Here is a 21007-nt window from a genome sequence, read left to right on the forward strand (position 1 = left end):
CCCTTTCCATGCTCTAAACAGCTCAGTGGCAGGTGAACTGTGCTTTTCCCAGGACAGAGGTAGCAAAACTGTTACTGCTATGGCTTTGCAAGATGCTCGTGAAGTGGAAGGGCTGGAGAGGGGCTGAATCTTGCTGGATGAATATGCAGTAAGGGAGGAGGGGAGGGAGGGAGAGCCAATTCATTTAAACCCTTTAAAAAAAAGCAGGTTGCTATCTAGCTGTCCTTGATGTTTACTCAGTTTATAGCATCCTTTTCCCTAATTAAAACAATAGGGAGTTTGTTAATTTTTTATCAGATGCATAACCTACTACTTTACTGCCCTGTATAAACCATTTTAAAACCAGAGAGCTTATTTTAAAGATTCATTCTTTCAAGCTGCAATTCTGGGAACAAATTCTGAGCACAGAAAGTCAAGAGAAACTCATGTTGCTTGCACACAACTCCTGCCATATACATTCCAGCAGGACTTTATTTTACATCAGAATTGCATTTTAGCAAAACAATATATGCCCACCTCTGCCTGGGTTAAAGGCCCTGAGGTGGTCTTTCATAAGAATGTCACCTAATGTCATGTCAACTTCATTTTTATTTCGCTCCAGCCCTTTACCTTTCATGCAGATTTTCTTTCCTTCATACCCAGAATAGTGTTCAATTCAGAAGTCAGATTAAGTGTTTTAAAAGATCCCATCTGAGAGGAACCACAGGCACATTCTGTGGAACAGAACACCAATATATTTTAAGCACAGTGTATTTTAAAAAGGAATTCACAAACAGAAAATAAAAGAGCCCCAACACAAGCTAAAACTAAGCCTGACATGGAACAGACTTGTCCCCCTCCCCTACAGAAACAAACCAGAAAACAAAACATAACAGCCAAGAAGAACAGCAAAGCAAATACCAACGTGATCATCATTTTGTTGGGACCAACTCTTTCTCAAATTTAAGGATTTCTGAGACCCAGATGACTTCGGATTGTAACAAAAATCTGCATGATCAGCATTCAGGAAAATAATTTCTGCTTTTCTTTTAAATTTTTATGTCTAATTATTAATTAATATGAACACAATTATGTTTATTTCTGCTTCATGTAAGGAAGCCAACACCACAGTTCCTACACATTTTCAAATCTTTGAGTCATTCAATGAACACTTCACAGTGGACCCTGATCTCTTTGTGTCTCTGGTGGACATTTAAGCCAAGTATGTGCAAATTCTCATTTTCTTGCTGATTTCTTTCATTCCTGAACTTTCTATTAGTATAAGTCTGTCAGCAGTAACACACACACACACACAGAAACAATTCCTAACAGGCAAGCACTGCAAATTGCAGTATAAACCTCCTTCAAGAACCTTCCTCATCTGTCCAGAGCTGTTTAACCATGCGGCTCTTGAGAGCATAGCTTTCTCATCAAGCTCTAAATGGGAAAAAAAAAAAAAGTATTAAGTGCTCTTGAATGGATACTACAAGTCAAATAAGAAACTGTGGAGGATCATGGAAACTATAGCAACCTTCTGGTAGTGTATCTGTTTATAAAAAGAAAATAAACTGCAGCATTTACACCAGATAAAGCTGGTGCCTACCACCAGCTTCAGATATAAATCATTACAGCAGCTTCACTCAGGTGATCATAGGGAAAGTTTATTGTCAGTAGTTTCTTGTGATAAAGAAAAACAGTTCTCATCTAGTACGACAGACATGAAAAAAGCATTTCCTCAGTCTTCATATCAACTCAGAGCTTTGCAAGACTCATCTTTGGTAATCGAAGGTACTTTTTTCCTTCAAATAAAGTCAGTGTCATGAACAAATCATTATCACATATAATTTCTGAATAGTCTCACTTCCAATTCCATTTATTTTAATCATTCTCCTCTGTTTTCAACTGTTATGTCCAGTGGACACTCTAACACCCTTGAGGAGGAGCCATTTTCAAAGAGACATTTCTACTCACAAACAAGTAGTGCAATTGATTTCCATTTCAGTGTTAAGTATTTAATAGTTATCAAGTAAAAAGACACAACCACAGAATAAGCAAACCAAAAGGCAGTGAAACAGATTTTGCTATTTAGGCAGACCCTGAACTACCCTAGGACGTCTTGGGAGCCCACTCAATAGGAGCTTGTCTTGCAGGGGCACAGCATGCTCTGCCAAGAGACTGCACACAGCTGGTTTGGGGCACAAATGTGGGGGTTTGGGTAGCCAGGGGCTGCAGGGGTGCCCTGAGGGGAGGAATCCATGGGCAGCCACAGCCACCCCAGCTGGCTCCGCAACCAGTATGCATCCCATGTGTGTGCTGGTTTAGAGGTAAACCGGCAGGGGAAATGAACCCAACTCAAAAGAGAGATTATAAGTCAGAATTACAATTTAATAAAATAACACAATAAATACAATTATACAGACAAACAGTTGGGTTTAACCCGCAAAACCCAAATGTATAACCCAGCACCCTGGGGCATGAACAGAGTGGTGTTCTTTGAGCCCCCTGAGTCCAAAGTAAAAGGAGAGGGAAAAACCTGTTGGTGAGAGTGGTGGTGCAGTCTGGTCAAGAGTGGTGGTCTCAGTCTGGTTGAGAGTGGTGGTCACAGTCCTTCTCTGGATCCCAAGAGTGGTTAAAAAAGTCCCAAGACTCCAAGATTATATATTCTCCAGTTCAGGCAGGAATGCCCAGTCCCTCCCTCCCTCAGGGCGGGGAGTTCCACACTGGGTGTGAGGACAGGAGCACCCTCCTGTCTCACAGGCCTCTGAACACCCAGTTTACAGCCTGAGGAGTCAGGGCTGCTCTGGGCAGAGGGTGTAAATGGTCTATTGATACCAGTTTCTGGGAAATGGCATGGAAGGCTATAGAATACACAGTTTTGGGTTACACCCATCCAATGATGAACTGGTCCCAGCTGTTCCAACTAGGACAATGCCACACACCAAAACCTCCAGCAACCACATGGTGCCTCTGATCAGACATGTCTGAAAAAGAGTGGCAGCTGCTGAGAGAAGAGGACAGAGACACGTGGATGGGGACACTGCTGCAGGCACAGATGTGCTGCTCATGGATGCTCCGTGCCAGAGGGAGTGTAGCCCACAGCCAGGATGCCCTGAAGGGACTGTCACCCGCCAGTGGCACACACCAGGGTAGGGACACTCCTAGTCCACAGATGATCATCACCAGCATAGGAACATTTCCAAAGGGACTATGACTGATAGAGAATATATGCCAGGGCAAGAACTGTCCCAGAGGGACTGTTAACCTGTGCATAAACCACACTGGAGGAGAGGAAAACAAGAAGAAAAGAGTGGTAGAAAAAAAAAAACAAACTAGGTGTACCCAGTTCCTCAAATTGTGGCTGCTTTGCTCACAGCTGGTCCCTGAGTGCAGTCCCACCAGCTCAGGATGCTCTTAAAAGACAGCACATGAGAAGTACATGAAAGGTGAACCCCACACCAGTTCTTTCTGCACTCTCAAAGATGATGGTTTTGTTTCAGTCCTGGAATTAAGAGTTATACAAATATTTGTTTCCTCTAAGTGCTATTATATACATCAGTCTCCTGATGTATATACATCAGTCTCTTGATGTATATAATATATACATTATATATATATATAATATATATGTATACATATATATAATATATATATGTATATATATAGATAATATATATATAATAGTCTTTCTCCTGAAAGACTATTGAATCTGTAAGTTTATGAAGTGTGAGTCATACAAGATACATGCTGTATGATTTCTTCTCTTTAAGGTAACAAGTAACTGTTGAATAGCACTTGTTTCTAGGTAGATAGCAGGTATTTACACTAGTTACTACTTCATAGGTAGTATTCTTACCCCTAAGATGGTATTAAATAATATGCCAGCATGGTGTCAGGCTGAATTATTGGCTGCATTAAGACACCGTATTAAACCTATATTTGAAGTATTTATGGTCCTCAGAGATCTTCACTGCATTGTGAACAAGGTTACCCCTGGAGTTCTGACTAAATCACGTTTTCGCAGCTGCAAAAAAAAAAAAAAAACAAACTACCACATTTGCCAACCTAAATTTTCCAATGCATTTTTGTTCAAAATACTCTACACTCTCCTGCCTCTCATTGGAACTGCTGTGTAGAACCTGCAGACACTTTTAGAAGCCCACATGTCAAGAGGTGCTCGGCAAGGTCACACCACAACTTCAATGGGAAATGAGCTTTTGTTTCACTCAGGCTTGGGAAAAATGCTCCAACCGCATTCCCCCCTAGAAGTACAAGTCATGCACTGGTACTTCGAAGTGGGACAGGCTAGACATTGCAGCATTTACAGAAAATATTAAAAAGATGTGGCCAGTGGTAACTTCCGTGTTGCCAGTTTTAAGTAAAGGTAGTTTTAGACACAGGATCTTTCAGAAGTTGTCACATGTGGAGCTCTTTTTAAGCTGAATTGGAATTTTTTACAAACATGATCATTATTTTCAAGCTTCTGTCTGTTACAGAACTAGAACTAGTAACTTTGCAGTGAAAGCTTATGATGTCAGGTTGACACATCACTGAAATAGTCAAGAGAACTAATAACAGAGGCGTCTGCACCCATGACATAATATTTCCCCAGTCCCTCCATCTTTTACAAGCTTCTCAGTGCCCTTGTGACATGCTTGCTTAGAAGGAGAGCACCATTCAGATCCCACAAATGCTTCAAAAATGCAGAAGAATGCCCAAAGGGATAGAACATCCCAGAAAATGGAATTTTTATACCCACAGCAGATAGCTCTTCCACTTTATGTGGGACAACTCTTTCTAGGACTCCAAGTCTTTAGAGCCTGAGGAAGGCTTGACCTCTTCTTTAGATTACAATACTTAAATTTGTGTGGAAAAAAACTGCAGACAGACTATATCACCCTCTCTGTGCAAAGACTGGTCTATCCATCACTCGGCACAGCAACCCAGCTGTTGACTCCCCGTTCTTAATGCTTTTCTTCTGGAACTGGAATCCAGTAAATAACTTATTTTGCAAGATTGCCATCAATTTTCATCAAAGAAAACAGAACCCTTAGTTAAACTTCAAATTAAATAGAAAGTCTCTTATCCAAGCAACATCAGAGATAACAACAGACTTCAGATATTTTTGTCACCTGAAATTCCCCTAGAAAGGTAAAATAGTGTCCCACTGACAAGTTCTCCCAGCTTGTCCACAATATGAGGTATAGATATCTTGAACACCTTCATGTTTGTATATGTCTTTTCCTGCAGAATCATCTCTTATTCTGATTAAGTCTCATTATTTGAAAGTTATTTGAGATAAGCAGAGCACAAATAAGCACAACCACGAGTGGAGTTATTTAACAATAGCTACAGAAATTAAATTTACATCTGCTTTAATCAGAATTACCTTTCAAGTGTGAACAAGCTCCTTATTACATTGCTAGAAACAGAGGTTGAATTACAATGATCTGTTTAGAATACAGCTGTACAGATATACAAGGAAAAATAACTAAAATGTATTATTTTCAAAAGTACCTTATTAAACCTTTTAGGCAAAAGTCACTGCCATAACGACATAGAGGACAGGCCACAGAAGAAGCATTTCAAAGCAGCTACACACTCCCCTACCTGTGTGAAAAATGTATTATGGAGGAAAAGAATAATTACACACATACACCCCCTAGTGGACCATACTTCATGAAGAAGTCATTTTTAGAGTAGAATCAACATGTCTATAGACTAAGACAATAAAATATGATTATGTGAATTTGTTCAAATAAGTAGATACACACAAACATAACCCCTGTCTTAGCATTTAGCAGTCTTCTGAGCAGTAGGAAGGAATAAAAATGCTTCCGTTCTGATTACTTTTTTTTGTCTTAACGGTCTTTTCATGTAAGAAGAGCAACAACAGCTATAACTATTCAGAAGGAGACACAAAAATTACATTAGCAAGAAGTGATTCCTGCTGGTATGGCAATTCCAGAGGCTGCTGTATTGATCCCTTTTGGGCTGTCAGTCAGATTTCTTCTCTCTTCTGATATTTTCGAACAACTATTGCTTCTTTTAATTATTTCCCTTTGTAGAATTAATGATAGTAGCAGCATAGAAACACATATGTTTTACAGATTGATTGTTAGAACACTTAGCTAACTCGTTTGTGTGATCAAACTGGTATGGAAATCACTTGGGTTCTATGTTAGGACCTTGGAAACCGTAACAGGGCCACAGCTTGAATGTTGAAGTGCCTAACGAGAATTTTTAAACAGTGGCTGTTGATCACTCTCTGGAGAGAGCAAGAGAACAAGGCAATTCAGTTTGAAAAAAAAAAAATCTGACTCATCTACTGTGCAGAAATGGGGCAGAAGCTGCGTTTGGCAAACTGTTGATGCATAAAAATCAACAGCAAGGAAACTAAGTTAAAATTGTTACAAACATTTTATAGAGGAGTAATGAGGGAAATGAAAAAAAATAAAGAAATGGAATTTGAGGGAATGTAATCAGTCACTTTTCATTCCTTTTCCATTATTTTCTTTTTTTTTAATTTATTTTGTGTATATTTTATCCTTCAGCTTTTATGTGTGAAATCTGCTGCTGCAGACAGAACAACATTGCACATCCTCACTTACAATGTGAAAGATGATGGTGTAAAGAAACAATAGTGCATAAATTTGAACTACTTTGAATGGCCTTTCACCATTATGCAAATAAAGATAACACTTCTTTTACATTTACAGATGTTTCAGTCAAAGAACTTGTGTTTTAGATGATACATTAATATATTTTAATTTATGGTTGACTATAACTGAAGTATATTTAATGTATTTATATTCCCCCTTTTATTCTGTTCTTCACTTTTGCTGGTAGTTTTATGCATAAAGAAATGACTACAATAGAATTGTATCTATAAAGATTACTGAAAATAACAATTGAAACATAAGGAAAGAATAAATAGTTTCATTAAGAAGAAAAAATATTCTGAAGCAGATTGACATCTTTGTTGAAGCAAATAAATAACTATGATGCAAACAGCAGAAGGAAAAACAGCTTTCTTGTTTAAGATACAAAAGGGGCCATATTTTTGAGTCTTAAGCCAGTGATCATCTCTCAGAGCACCAAGTGCAGGATTCGTGCCAACACCCATATGAACTCCAGATCCAAAAGGGTTTCAAGGCTGGGCCATCCAGCTCAGTTCTGGCATGAATTCCACTGGCTGTAGTAGAAGTTTTCATTGTTAACAAACCAAACACATTATTTCCACTGGAGAGGGTTTCAAAGGCCCTCGTAGGAGAGCCAGCTGGAAAGCTGTAGTCTCTGAAGTTCTTGGCAGAGAGTTCACATGGTGGTCATCAGACACTTTATCTTTAGACTCCTTTTTCTTATTTAAATAATTTCTTAAGGAAGTCTTCACTAAGTGAAAACCGTGGTTTACTTCATCAGAGTTTGGCACATGCACCATCTCAGTCAGCCACACAGTATTAGGAGATAATTAGGCAACACTTATTGTGGCAGGAAGAATATTCACCACCTCAACTTCTCAGCCATTTTGAAAGGCAGAAGAGTGGACATGGGCCATGGATTTGTAGTCCTCAGGACACAAGTGGTCAGGCAAGCTGGTGAAAAAATCAAATCTACCTCTTTTTGAGAAAAGGCCTGGGTTCCTAATGGATCCCTCTAGCAAAGAGGCTCAAGAGATGCCTGATGTTACTGATGCTACTCTTAATTATACACCAGGAAATAAAAGAAATCTGTTTCAAATGTGTGCTAAAATCAACTCGAAGCTATTAGTCTCCAGCAAAAATATTATACCATCCACAGGTCTCAAGAAGGGAATCCTTAATTGTAGTTAAATGTCAGTGCTGCCATACATAAAAGAGCCATTTGAACTGAATCCATCACAAAGCACACATCCAGCTCTCTATGAACACGGAAAATAGAAATAGTAGCTGGGAACTACTCTACTCTACTTTACTCTGCTCTACCTACTGACTACTTATTCTACTATACCTTCTCATAGTATGTTTTCCCCGCACAGGCAAAAACCAGCAGAATACTGGAGGGAGAGAAGAGGGAGGAAGTAAAAAAAGGAATACTATCTAAAGATTTCAAGAAAAGTTTTTGTTTACTTTGCAAGACACCAGGGCAAGAATCTTAAATAACGAGGCTTAATTTGGTATGAACCATTTATGAGATCACCTCTGCTTTTCTTCACATTCTTCATTTCTTAATCCTCTGATCTGGTTTACACTAATGATAATTAGCTTTACTTTCTAAGAGCCTTATCGCTAACAAGATACAAGACAATTATGTTTGGCCTGTCTGGATTGCAGCATATCTTTGATTTGCTTTTTGACTGTGTCTTATCTATTTAAGTAGTAATCTGCTTCCTCCTAGTTCTTTTTAAGAAAGATTCAAACTAGTGGCACTCAGACCAAACAAGCAGCATCTTCACATATAATTTACTATTGTGGACATGGAGATGGTCACCTCTGTTTTTCATCTGCAGCACACAGAGTAGGTACCTGCAAAACAGAAATAGATTAAATACAGAGAGTTCTTACTAAATTAGTTCTCTTTATGCTCACTAAAATGTGGGTATTTCAATTAATATTGCTATTTTGTTGTGGAGTAAGTTTGTAACTACTGCTCTCTGTGTAGGGTTTGCATTACAAAACTAAAATATGTCAAACAGAATGGGAGAAATATTTTTTCTCCATATATCATTATAATCACTAAACTATTAGGGTAGATTTTTAATTACATTTCCATTATCTGTGCTGTGAAACAACAGTTAAACAATATGCAACACATACTGATACTCAGATACTGCAGCCAGACTTACGAAGCTCTCAGTCTGGTAAATAATCTCAAATAATTCTTAAAGGGAGTAAAAAAGCAAAACTTAGGCAAGTTTTGAAATGGTAATATCTTCTCCCTCAGGGAAAAACAAATGAACAAACAAAACACACAAAACCACCAACAAAGCAAACCAACCAAACAAAACCCCCAAAACAACAATGAAACAAAAACAAAATCTCAAACCAAACTAAAAACACACACATACAAAAAAAAAAAAAAAAAGGAAGCAAAAATTAAGAGAAACAACATCAGGAGACAGAGAACACACACCAGGTAGCAAAAATGGAGATGAACCCAGCATTTGCAAAATCACTTTCAAGGCTGCAAATTATTTCCCTTGCTGGTCAGAAGAATCACTCTCATGTTGCTATGACGAAGCACAGCATAAGAAATCCAGGATGTTGTGACTCTAAGGAAAAAATGAAAGGGAGATATAAAGGAAAAAAGCTCTTACGGAATCATGGAATGGTTTGAGTTGAAGGGATCTTAAAGATCATCTTGTCCCAACCCTCCTGCCATGGGCAGAGATACCTTTCACTAGCCCAGGTTGCTCAGAGCCCCATCCAACCTGGCCTTGGACACTGTCAGGGACAGGGAGTCCACAACTTCTCTCCCTGCCCTCACAGAGAACAATCCATCTTATCTACAGGACAGTACACATTTTTACTCCTTCTTAATTAAGGTTTGAGGGTTTTTTAAGTTTGAAAACTAGTCATTATTAGCTAGCACTTAGCAGGATGTTTTTACCTTGGAATTGCAAACACTGATTTATTTTCAGCTGATAAGTAATAACCACGTTATCTCTAGCGAAACAATACTTAAATAAACAAGAACAACAAATACCCTTGTGCTAAATAAACAGTATATTGTGCAGTAAATTGATAATAAGGTGTTGCTTTACAAATAAACACCACATACTTTAAGACAGCGTTTATGGTTTTGACACAGGTCACACCTCTGTTGTCAGATACTTTGTTCACCTGCTGTAAATAAAGGAATTAAGGTTGCATAATGACAGCTGGTATTTTGTTTCACTAGTCAATACAGAACAAATAAATTAACAGACATCCTCACATAATTATTGCTCTCCCTCTTGAAATGGTAGGAATTTGAATTTCTTACTCACAGCACAAAGTTACCCAACTCTTGATTAATTAAATACTAGCTAAGTTTCTCTCTTCAACTGTAAATTGCACTGTAGTGAAGAGTGCCTTCCATCTTGAATCACGATTAATAATGCAAATGCACTAATTGATTCTCCTTAAGATAATGAAAAATACATCATGCTGACAAGTGTGTTTTTTAAGTTAACCACATTTTTATATTTGTGAGTGACAAAGAAAAAAGGGGAAAGAAGAGGAAGCTTGCCTATTCACAGCACACACTGAAGAATTATGCGGTTTTAGTAGCCTTCACTCTTAGTATATCAACAGATACGGATTCTTTCTTCCCACTAAGTTAGTGGAATTTATATCTGTATTTTTGTTAAGTATATATTAATGAAAGGCTTTAAGCTTCAGCTTTCAACAGGTGACTGCTAATTTTGAGTGTCTCCTCTTTCAGAGAACACATCAGTGTACAACTGCCTTTGCCTCTATTCTTTCTCTGTAAAACCGGGGGTGGCAGCAGCACTTGTATTCCAGCAACACTTAAGAATCGCCATCAAAAGCCAGAAACATGCTGTTTGAGGGTTTTAGAGAATGCTTTGGCAGATATCCCAAGCAGAAAGTTGCTGTTCCTCAGTTGCATACTGCTGAAACAAGGTGCTAAGGATATGCTGCTTCAGCTAGTTTAGGGAGGCTGAACAGAATAAATAAAGCAAGGTCTGCAGGCAGTCTCGACTGGCTTAGAAGGAAGGATTACCAGCTCTCCCAGAGAGGCTGGGCTCCTCAAGAGATTTCATATCAAATCAAGAAAGAACAAGCTTTTTACATACTAGGCACAAGGTCAGCTACGTGCAGACTGACCCAGAGCAGTATGGTCTGAGTTTGTGACCCCACACTGCCCAGTCCTTTCCATCAGCAGCCTTGTTCCCATCTGTGCTCCCACTTGGAGGCTGTGGCAGCAGATCCCCTACAGTGGTGTGACTGCCTCCCCTGCAGGCTCTGATTTCCAGCTGCAATGGCAAGGGCCCTGGTCCAAGCTCTGCTGATGATCAAGTGCTGAGCTGTGCCCCTGAACCCTGCCTAATGCTACCCAAAGGTTTTACTGCAGCTGTAACACAGTGAGGTCATGGCCTGGCCACTTCAGCTTCAAGATGAAGAGCAAAGGCTGTTAAAATTCGGCAGCTGTCTCTGCTTTGCTATGTCCTGCAGTAGTCAAGGGTAGGCAGCACATTCCCATCAGTACTGCTGAGGGGCCTGCAGAATGCTGCTGCATAACCCACAGTTTTCTTTATGGACTGCTTGTAGAAGAAATGTGTTGGACAGTATAATATATAACTGTTAAGTGAATAAAGAAGCCTGATGAAAACAATAATGGGGAAGTAATGCTGCCCAAATTTTTTCAGAATCAGAGAATCACCTAGGTTGGAAAAGACCTTTAAAATCATTGGGTCCAACTGTATCTAGCAGAATGTTGAGTTTTACAATTTTCAGAACTTCTTTACTAATTTTTACTAATTTGAATTCAACACCTTTTAAATCAAAGTCTTTGTGAGGACGTACTGTACTGCAAGACTCAACCTGCTCTCTGCTGGAAATATAAAAGCAGTGGGCTTAACCCACAGCATAGGGGATGTAAATTTGAATAACTTTAACATACAGACACTGGGACAGTTTGCCAAGAAACTTCAGAGCTAATATAGTCGGAGAGTTTCACAAAGCAGAATAATTACTGGAGGTCCCCTCAGTCCTATTGTCTCTGACACGTCTTATTCTCTGTCCCCTAAGAAAAGCGCTCTTGTCCTTATGAACTTTCAGCTAACACAATAATCCAAGAGACCACGATACCCTTAAACGACCTACTGTTCTTATTTTAGGGAGAACCGTTCGCTCCCTTCTGCGTGCACACGATGCACTCACACGGGCATTTGCACCGCTCAGCGTCCTCTGCTGCTCAACTGCCAAAGCACCGGGAAGTTCTACTTTTGCTTGAATAAGGAAATCGGATCTTTGCTTGAATAAGTAGACCGGGTCTGGTGTGTGTTTTGTGCGATACAGCAGCTCGAGAGCTCCTCGAAAAGTTTTCCCTCTCGGCGTGCTGCGGGCTCTCGCAGTGCGAGCCGTAATTCGGGGCGGCACGGCCACGGCCCCGCTGCTGCCCGCGCACCATTCCGGGCGAGTCCCGGGTGACTGTCTCGTGTTTTTCGGGCACAAGCCGCATGCTGGCAGTGTCCGAGAGGCGCGCAGCGGTTTCGGCCGCAGGTTTCTCGCTCTTTCCGTCCCGACTCCCTCTTCTCTCCTCTCCCGGGGCCGCTCCCAGGGACGGGGACAGGGAGGGGACATGGACCAGCCTCCGCGCTCCCTCCCGGCCCCGTCGCTTCCTCGCCGTCTCGCAACCCCTCCCTCCCGCGGCTTTCCGCGCCAGCTCCGCCTTTCCTTCCCTTCCCTCCCCTCTGCTCCCCTGCCGGTGCCATGGCGGGGCCGCGGGCGCTGCCGGTCACGCAGCAGGTCGGGCGGGCGCGGGGCTGCGGCCGGGGGGAGTCGGCGGAGCTGCGGGAGGAGGCTGCCCGCTGCCCGGTGCTGGACCGGGACGGCAGGAGCGTCCCCTTCCAGGCCCTGTACGGGGATCGGAAGGCGATCGTGGTGTTCGTGCGGGTGAGCGGGGGCCGGGCTGCGGGAGAGCTGGAGGGGAGCGGGGGGAACGCACCGAGCGGGTCAGCGCTGCTCCCGCGGTCCCTCCGCGCCTTGGTGGTAACGTGATAACACTGTTTACCAGAAAGGAAACACTTCTTCAGCCGCACTTTTGGGGAAACAAGTATCGCGTTCCCCTGATTTCCCAGCTGTTGAGCCAGCTATCGCATTGCTGCGATATCTAGAGATAAAAATATTAGCAAGGCCGCGGGCCCAGCGTCCTTATTCGTGCTTGGATTAAACCAGTATCCTAATCCAAATGTGGTGACTTCAAAGAACTGGAATCTTTCTCATTCTTGATTCCTGTTCACCTCCAAAGTGTCGTGTGCCCCAAATCAGTAATCTGCTGCTTCATTGCTATGCAACTACATCTGTTTCTGATACATCCAGTTGGCTGTGTTGCAGAATTTTTTGTGTTACACCTGTAAGGAATATGTAGAAGATCTGGCAAAAGTTCCCAAGGCATTTTTACAAGTAAGTATTCTACCCTTAATATGTGTGTGGGGTTGCTGCAACCAAGCTGATTTATTATGTCCAGCTACAGGCTTGCATGAGGCTTCCAGGAATAAAAAAGTGGGTCAGAAGAAGCACTTTCACTGTTTGCTACAACAGCAATAATGAATCTGCCTGGGAGACACAGGAAAGGATTTATGGCACTACACGCTCTGTTGCAGCAACATTATTTCTCCCTGCCCTATTAGCTTGGTGCTCTTTTTACTGCTGTGTTAGAACAGCTAGACAACATTTGACAAGCATTCCTTCTGGTATTAGTAGTGCCCTGGACAGCTGTCTTCTCCTGACTACTAACTACTGCCCTTTCCATTATGCTGGCAGGGCTGACTGATGGTTGTGCGTGGAACAAGATCAGAAAATTGATCTGGATTAAAACCAGTATCTTTCCCTATGGTTATTTGTAAGCTGCATCAGTGCTGTGACCTGTTCTCTGGGCAGCTGCACAAACAGGAATGACACAGTGACAGAAAGGAGGAGTGGGCAGGGGTTGCTGTGGACAGGTATTTCTCTGGTGGTAGGAGACACCAGAGAAGACAATGGTCTCCTGCTAAATATGGAAGGTCAATCTGTCTCTTCCAGACTGATGATTGAAATTCTGTCATATTTTACTCCCAACAGCAGCATAGTCAGTGACAGAGACTCAGGTCATTGCTGACAGCAAGTCCATCTAAATCTATCTGAGATGGACTAGGAACTTGAGGATAAAAAGGGGAAATGTCTTTGGCAGTTTCTCTTCTCAGGACAGATATTTCTGAACTGTTCGACCAGTGTTACTCGGAGTGACATTTTCTTAATTTGACTCCTCAAATAAATGTAGATAGAGAATCAAAATCTGTCCATGCTTTTCTTAGTGCGAGTGTTTTGTTTTTAGGAGGGCTTCTTTTCATAACAAGCAAAATGATTCTATATGGGAAAGGCAAGTATTACATGCTAATGAAACTGCCTTTTATTAACTGTTTTTACTGGCATCTAAATGAACTCAAGTTTTGGCCTCTATTTTAGGCTCAGGCCTAATGTTGCACCTGCAAGAGACAGCAGTATGCGTGAATGCAAGTTAGATCTATTAATGTGTGTCTCTATATGTAAATCACAGATATGTGGGCACCAATATTTCCGTGCTGCTTCTTTAGAGGTAGGTGCAACTGCAGGGAAATTTTGAATTTCCAAAATTATAGCATGTTGCAATCAATTGCAATCAATCAGAAAGACAATGCTACCAATGCTACAAGAAATTCAAATTTTACACATCTGTAATTTAAAGGTTCTCTTTAAAAATAATTTATCACTTAATAAATTAATGTTGCTTCTGACTGTGGGTGATAGCCAGGGCGAAGTCTCCAAACACGTAAGTGATTTTAATTTCCAATAATTTTAACTCAGTGCACTGTGATTATTAACTCAGGACACCAGATTCTGCTAATGCTTTGAAGTCGTGCAGAAACACTTGAGTTCCTCTTTACAGCTTCAATACCCTTGTTCTGTTCTAGGAAGCAAATGTGAGGCTTATAGTTATTGGGCAGTCATCTTATCATCACATCAAGGTAAATAAAATAGTCATTGAAGGTATCCTCTCTTGTGTCTTAATGGTCTGTATTGAGGGATTTGCTCTGAGTGAAAAGATGGTCTTTTGCAACTACAGAAAAAAAGGATAGTACTCATGAGGCAATTCTAATAGCAATACATGAGTAAAGCAAGTAACTAAAACTTTCAATTTAAAACCCACCAGGTTTTTAAGAAACATCTTTTTCTTTCTAAGAAACACCTTTTCTTGATTTCACTGGAAGCTTTGTTTTAATAAAAGCTTTGAGGCTGAAAAGTTTTGGCCTTTAATTTAACATGACAAATACACAGCTTCCAAATAAGAGGGGGAGGGTGGAGTTGGCAGGGTATCAGTACTTTTTCTGTTGTCAGCAGACCCTAACCAGTTACTGCCTTAACCTTAAAAATATTACCTTTTTTTTTTTTTTCTGTGTATGTGTGTGTGTATGCGTATATTTTGCAGCCCTTTTGCAGTTTAACTGGGTATACGCATGAAATGTATGTAGATCCACAAAGGGAAATTTATAAAATGCTTGGCATGAAAAGAGGTGAAGGTAATAACATATCAGGTAAGAATAATTTTCTCACCTTATTTGGACTTACACAAACAAAACATGAATGCTCTGATAAAATAGTATGATTGCAATGTAAATAGAAAGTGAGTTGCCCACTAGATTGTCACTTGTGAAAATACTGCTGATCAGGAATCTCTAAACTATTCATAGCAGCTGTTCAGTGCTCTTGTTCCTTACATACTTTTGTGTTTAGAGATAACAATATTTGGTGGTTTTGTTTAGTGTGGAGCCCTCATGTGAAATCAAACACACTCCTGGGAAGCATCAGGAGTATATGGAGAGCAATGACTGGCCCGGCTTTTGATTTCCAAGGAGACCCTGCTCAGCAGGGAGGAGCTTTGATCATAGGCCCAGGTGAGCTGCTGTGTTTTGTGTGAGAGTTGCAGCTCTCTCCTTCAGCTGTCTGCTGCCAGCTCGCCTGCTGTCCTCGTGGATTCAGAGGAGACAGCCTTGTGTACAACTGCGTGATTTTTGTGGCGTGAAGGAATCTACAAAGTGTCATTGCCTAGTCCCAGCTCCCACAGAGGTGGCACAAAGCTCATCACAGTCCTGCAAAAATTGATTGGAGTGGTGATGGAACAAGTGCCTCGAAATTTGGAGGGGTTTTTTGACATCATGGCATTTACCTACAGTCTGTTTTCACATTTGATTCTAGGCATCTGATGTTGTTTAGTAGAGGAGTAGTGCATGAAGGGGGAGCTGCAACATGACAGTTATCACATTGGGAAGAATTTCTTTCCAGAGAGGGTAATCAGACATTGGAATGTGCTGCCCAGGGAAGTGGTAGATTCTCCATCCCTGGAGGTTTTTAAGCTGAGACTGGATGTGGCATCAGTGCCATGGTCTGGGAACCACAGTGGGGTTGGATCAAGGGTTGGACTTGATGATCTCAGAGGTCCCATCCAACCCAGCTGATTCTATGCTTCTATGATTCTATGATTAGGAAACATCATGCTACAGCAGATTTAAACTAGTTAGGTGCCTCAATGTTCCTTGCTTCTTTAACATAATTTAAAAAAAAATTTGTCATTGTTTAAAATACAGTATACTGTGCAATCTACAGATCTAGTACACATTTGTACAAGAACTAGTAGGAAGTTAGAATGCTGCTTTGATTTACTTACATATTTGAATAAATAAATATTTTATTTTGCAATTTACATGTTATTCTCATTCCTTTCCAGGCAATGAAGTTCATTTTTTGCACCTCGATAAAAACAGGCTGGATCATGTTCCCATTAATACAATTTTGCAGCTGGCAGGAGTTAAAACGGTGAATTTCTCAAACAAACCCCAGATCATTGACATATGACACTGACATAACATATACTTTTTTTTAAACTTGTGCTCTACAGGAACAATTCTCCAGTGAATTCCAACAAGCACTGGTAATGTTGCGTCTTTGTAGGACATCTGAAACCTTATCTAGAAAATCAGAGCACAGAATAAACTACCTGGCACTGAAGATGGACACAAAAGTGCTATTCCCATTGAGTACAAGATAATAAAAACTAAAACACAACCGAGGCTGATTGCAAAAAATCCTGGAGATTATTATTGTCTCATGAAACAATCTTGCTAATATATTTTAAAAATCATTGTTCCAGATGCAGTAAACTAAAAAATCTGATTTTGGTCAGGAAGAACATGCCTTCAGCAGATCAACACTGTCTTTCAATCCAATACTTCTCAGCACTGTTTTAAAGCTTCAAGCACTGTATGACAATCTTGTATCAAAATATACCCTGAAAAGTCACAGTGTTGAACACGGGGAGTTAAGCTTATACCTACTTTTGCATCTGACACTGGCAGACATTATGAAATACATTTCATAATTTTAAATAAATATTTTAAATACATCATCCATTGTCTGCAATTCTTCTTTGTGTCATACAAAAATGTGGGTCTGTAAGACCAGGAAGAAGTGTGTCTTAAACATACATCTGATCAGACTATAGGTTTTGGAATAAGCTATAGTCAACTACGTGTTTTCCTAGGAAGATTTACAGCAGAATGTTCTTCCTTTGGATGTATGTACTTTCTCTGAGAGCGAGAGGTCTCAGAATAAATTCTCCTTATTTATTTGTGTCTTAGACAACTGAACTAAGGACAACAGCAGTTTGGTTTGCAGTTCTGTCAGATTTCATATTATCCATTTTTCTAGAAGTGTTTATGTTCAGAGTCTATTGCTTTCATTAAAGTAGATGTGCCCTCTTTCATCCACCAGCCACTTCTTTTTAGCAGTTGGAAGACAAAAAACGGTCCAAGATTTATGGAGGAGCATATCCTCCTCTGCAGTTTCTGATCTTTGGCCTTCTGTAAAATGCTGCTATATAAACTTAACTGAAAATTCTCTCCCCTTTTAAGCTTTAATGCAATTTTAAAATGGCATTTTGTGAAGAGGTTTGTTCCTACATCCATTAAGGTCACTGTCAGGCACAGAGCAGGTTCTGGAAAGAAAGCATGTGAAATTAAATGCAGAGTTCCTTCATGAATAAGAAAAAGCTTGCTTAAGAAACATACTGAGCAATGTAATTCTATTAAAGGTACTATGCCTTAGCAAGTTATTAATTACATCCACATTTTGATACAATGTGTTTCTGAAGAGAAAGATTGATGAATACTCAGTTTCTTTGTAGTGCTTCCACTCTGCTTCATTCACTTGATAATCACAGCCGGGGACACTGACTCTAGTTCCACTTTGGTTTTGCAATTATTTCACTCTCTTGGGTGCTTTTGATTTTAAAGGAAGTTTTTGGCTAGCTGTTTTCCTGCTTGTTTTTAGTAAAATTATCATACAATGGTGATAGTTCTATTGCTGCTAATAAATACATTTAACAAAACTAGCTATAGCTAAAAGAATGGTGGACTATTAAAAGGGAATGGAATGAAGTTGTAGTTTGACAGCTCTGTAAGTTGAAGTCATCCACCTTCACCATTTCAACTGTGACAGGAACCACATCATAGCCTCTGTATTATCCCACCAAAATCACTTCCTCAGAAAGACTCACGAAGTGCAGGCAAATGAGAAGAGGCAAGAAGACAGAGAAGAGGATTCGGTAGAAGAGAATCATGGTGTATATATAGGCCCTGCATTTTGCATCTGTCTGGCAACAGCTTCACTAAGTTCACTGCAAGACAATGACTCCCACATGCATAATGAATTGGAACAATGATGGTGACATGAATTGGTTTTTGAAGTGTCAGCAGAATTTTAGGTCTCTGGTGTTATTTAGCAAGAATATTTCACGAAACTTAAGGCAGTGGAAGGTGGAAGCCAATAGGTGATAAACACTGATCACACACTCAGCAGAACACTTCAGCAAGGGCTTTCTTCCACCAAGGCCAATTAGAGGGAGGAGGAAAGGGAGCAGTTCTCAGAAGTTCTTTTAACTACTAGCTTGATCTATTGCAACACCTATTTCAAATGACTGTGTGTTTTCAAGTATCACTGTGTCTTAAGAAGCAGATTTAAACCCAGCTATTTTAACCTTCCACTTCAGCCCAGAATGCTGCATGTCCCGGACTGGTTTCTGCTGGCCTTACAGCATCACGTCCTTGGGGACCCTCTTTCGGTGCTCGGGGCACCTGGAAGGCTGCGAAGCCCCAGGAGGGGCAGCGGGCCGCGCTATGGCCGCGCCAGCGGGAGCGGACCCGCAGCACAGGGGGGTCCCCGCCGTGCCGGTCCCGCCGAGACCCCGCACGGCAGCGCCCGGAGGAGCCGTGGCGGCGCTCGGGGGTCGGCCCGGGCCCCCCGGCCCACCTGTTACCGCGGCCCCGCCGCCAGCCCCGCGCGGACACAACGGGGGGCGACTGGCGGGGCTGAGGCGGGCGGGGCCGAGCCGAGCCGGGCGGGGCCGAGCCGGGCGGGAGCGGGCGGTGCCCGCGGGCCGCGTCAGCCGCTCGGGGTCCCTGCGCTGCCTCGCTCCCCGCGGCATGAGGGGCCCCGGCGCGGCGCGGCCGCCGCCGCCATGAAGCGGAAGAGCTGGGCCGAGGCGCGGCGCCGCGCAGCCCCGGCGCCGCCCGCGCTCAAGAGGACCCGGGGCGCGGCGCCGCGGGCGGCGGCGGCTGAGGGGCAGCGGCGGCAGCTGCTCCCGGCCGGGCCGGAGATCTGCCTGAGGATCGCGGGTGAGGGCGGCGTGCCGGGCGCGCGGGGCGGCGGAGGGGGGGTGTCCCGTCCCGTCCCGTCCCGTCGGCCCCGGGGGTGTCCCGCTGTCCCGTCCCGCCGCAGCGGTTCCCGGGGACGCCCGGCAGCCTCAGCCCCGCGCGGGGAGCCCGGTGTCCCCAGCCGGGTCTGTGCCGTGTCACACCGCGGGCGCTGCTCTCGAAAACTGCGCGGCTCGCCCGGCGGGATAAATGACCTGGCAGTGCCGAGCACACATTGCCTGCCCTGCGCTGCCGTTCTCAGCTTGGCAGAACGGAAAACAACGATAAACACGTTTCTGTCCGTTCGACACGTTGTGGGGTGGGAAAAAAAGTAACACGTTTCTCCCTGTATTGGGGTGTGTGTGTATATATATATATACATACATATGTATATACACACACACATATATATATATATATGTATAAATCTTTCCCCTGATGTCGTGCTTGCTGGCAAATGGGTAAAATAATGGGCAAAACGTCCCACTTCTTCTTGACACGGGAGTGCCAGCAGGTTTATCTGGAGAGTCAGAATAGCTGGGTTTAATCAGTCAGGTTTGCTCAGTGTCGTCCCTCCTTTTTGTAACCCGAGGCGCCGAGCCGTGCTTTGTTTTGGCACAGGGACCTGCCTGCTTTAAGGAGCCTGCTGGAGCGCGGCCGGAGCAGTCCTGTATTCAGATTTGAGTCTCCCCGGCTAAAAGACGACCTTGAGTTTAGTTTGCCTGAAAGCACCAATAACAACAACAACAAAACAGCAACAACAACAACAATAACAAATCGCTTTCTAAGTCGAGTCAGAATGTGAGAGCGGTAGTGTGTTTACAACTTCTCTTAAAAAGCAAGAGATAAACCTCTCAGCACATCTTTTGGAGGGACATGGGAAATATCTGTGGACAGAGCAAGGAAAACTGTAAAGAGCAAACATGGAGAAAAGGCACCAGTGTACTTTTTCTTTCTGTGCCAAGAAACAGGGCTCCTTAAATTACCTAACGTGTCTTCTAGGTAACAGCACATTTAGAAAACTATAAGATCTTGTTTTGAAAATTGGGTATAGCGATGTGGGAAGAATGTAAACTCCCAAAGCTTCCCAGAATCTTCTTTTTAAAAAGCTTTGATACTGTTAGGGAGTAAAATCCTAAATACTCCAGGCTAAAATACAGCATTTTAGGCCTAATCTTCCCAGAGAAACATAATGGTGTACTTATCTGCAGAACGCTAAGGCTACAATAACTCCAAATGTGTATTTTTTGCTATAACAGCAACCATTTATATAGGAAATGGTGATGGTACAGTTTTAAGGTTGAGTGTAGAAACCCCTCATTTGACAGATGACGATTTTTTGATATCAGGTAATTTCAGTACCTGGATTATGGTGCAGGCCTGGCCAGCTCACATCTCCAGCAAACAGGTCTCTAACCATTGTCATGCAGCAATTGCTTGCATCTGGTAATGTGTGTCTGGCATCAACAGGCCCATCAAATTACTGTATTTTCTCCTTCAAAGAAATGCTCACCCTTTTAAATACAGTAGAGCAACTAGGCTTTGACTTGTGTTTTTTTAGTGGGATTTCACGGTCCTCAGCAGTACCCAGTATAACAAATTTGATTAAAGTGCACTAAACTA

At 42.1% G+C, this 21007-nt stretch overlaps 2 protein-coding genes and 1 long non-coding RNA gene across 11 annotated transcripts in view; 2 read left to right on the forward strand and 1 right to left on the reverse strand.

The window, feature by feature from the left end:
• Positions 1-714: 714 nt before the first annotated feature.
• LOC116781008 lies at positions 715-12069 on the reverse strand. Of its 2 annotated transcripts, XR_004354741.1 has the most exons (6): positions 11841-12069; positions 9736-9800; positions 9023-9226; positions 8422-8480; positions 5494-5586; positions 715-1416 (listed from the first exon to the last, which is right to left on the reverse strand). It is a non-coding gene; the product is annotated as an uncharacterized LOC116781008 (long non-coding RNA). The 2 variants fall into 2 exon arrangements; XR_004354742.1 differs by lacking the exon at positions 9736-9800.
• A 70-nt stretch (positions 12070-12139) lies between these two features.
• PRXL2C (peroxiredoxin like 2C) lies at positions 12140-17100 on the forward strand. The gene is given in 7 exon segments (XM_032676718.1): positions 12140-12364; positions 12366-12575; positions 13017-13085; positions 14612-14665; positions 15127-15232; positions 15461-15592; positions 16423-17100. Coding segments are annotated over 7 exon segments (924 nt in total). The 3' UTR covers positions 16551-17100.
• A 2071-nt stretch (positions 17101-19171) lies between these two features.
• The window catches only part of CDC14B (cell division cycle 14B), a 42510-nt gene continuing 40674 nt past the window's right edge, over positions 19172-21007 (forward strand). For 5 of the 8 annotated variants that reach the window (XM_032676514.1, XM_032676512.1, XM_032676517.1 and 2 more), the window contains exon 1: positions 19172-19366. In XM_032676514.1, coding sequence (XP_032532405.1) covers positions 19210-19366 — 157 coding nt within the window. In that variant the 5' untranslated portion in view covers positions 19172-19209. Of the gene's footprint in view, positions 19367-19732; positions 19846-21007 lie in introns of those variants that run through there. The other 3 variants (XM_032676513.1, XM_032676511.1, XM_032676518.1) reach the window with 3 other exon arrangements.

This window comes from Chiroxiphia lanceolata, chromosome Z (genome assembly GCF_009829145.1).
Source record: "Chiroxiphia lanceolata isolate bChiLan1 chromosome Z, bChiLan1.pri, whole genome shotgun sequence".
In the NCBI taxonomy this organism is placed as follows: Eukaryota; Metazoa; Chordata; class Aves; order Passeriformes; family Pipridae; genus Chiroxiphia; species Chiroxiphia lanceolata.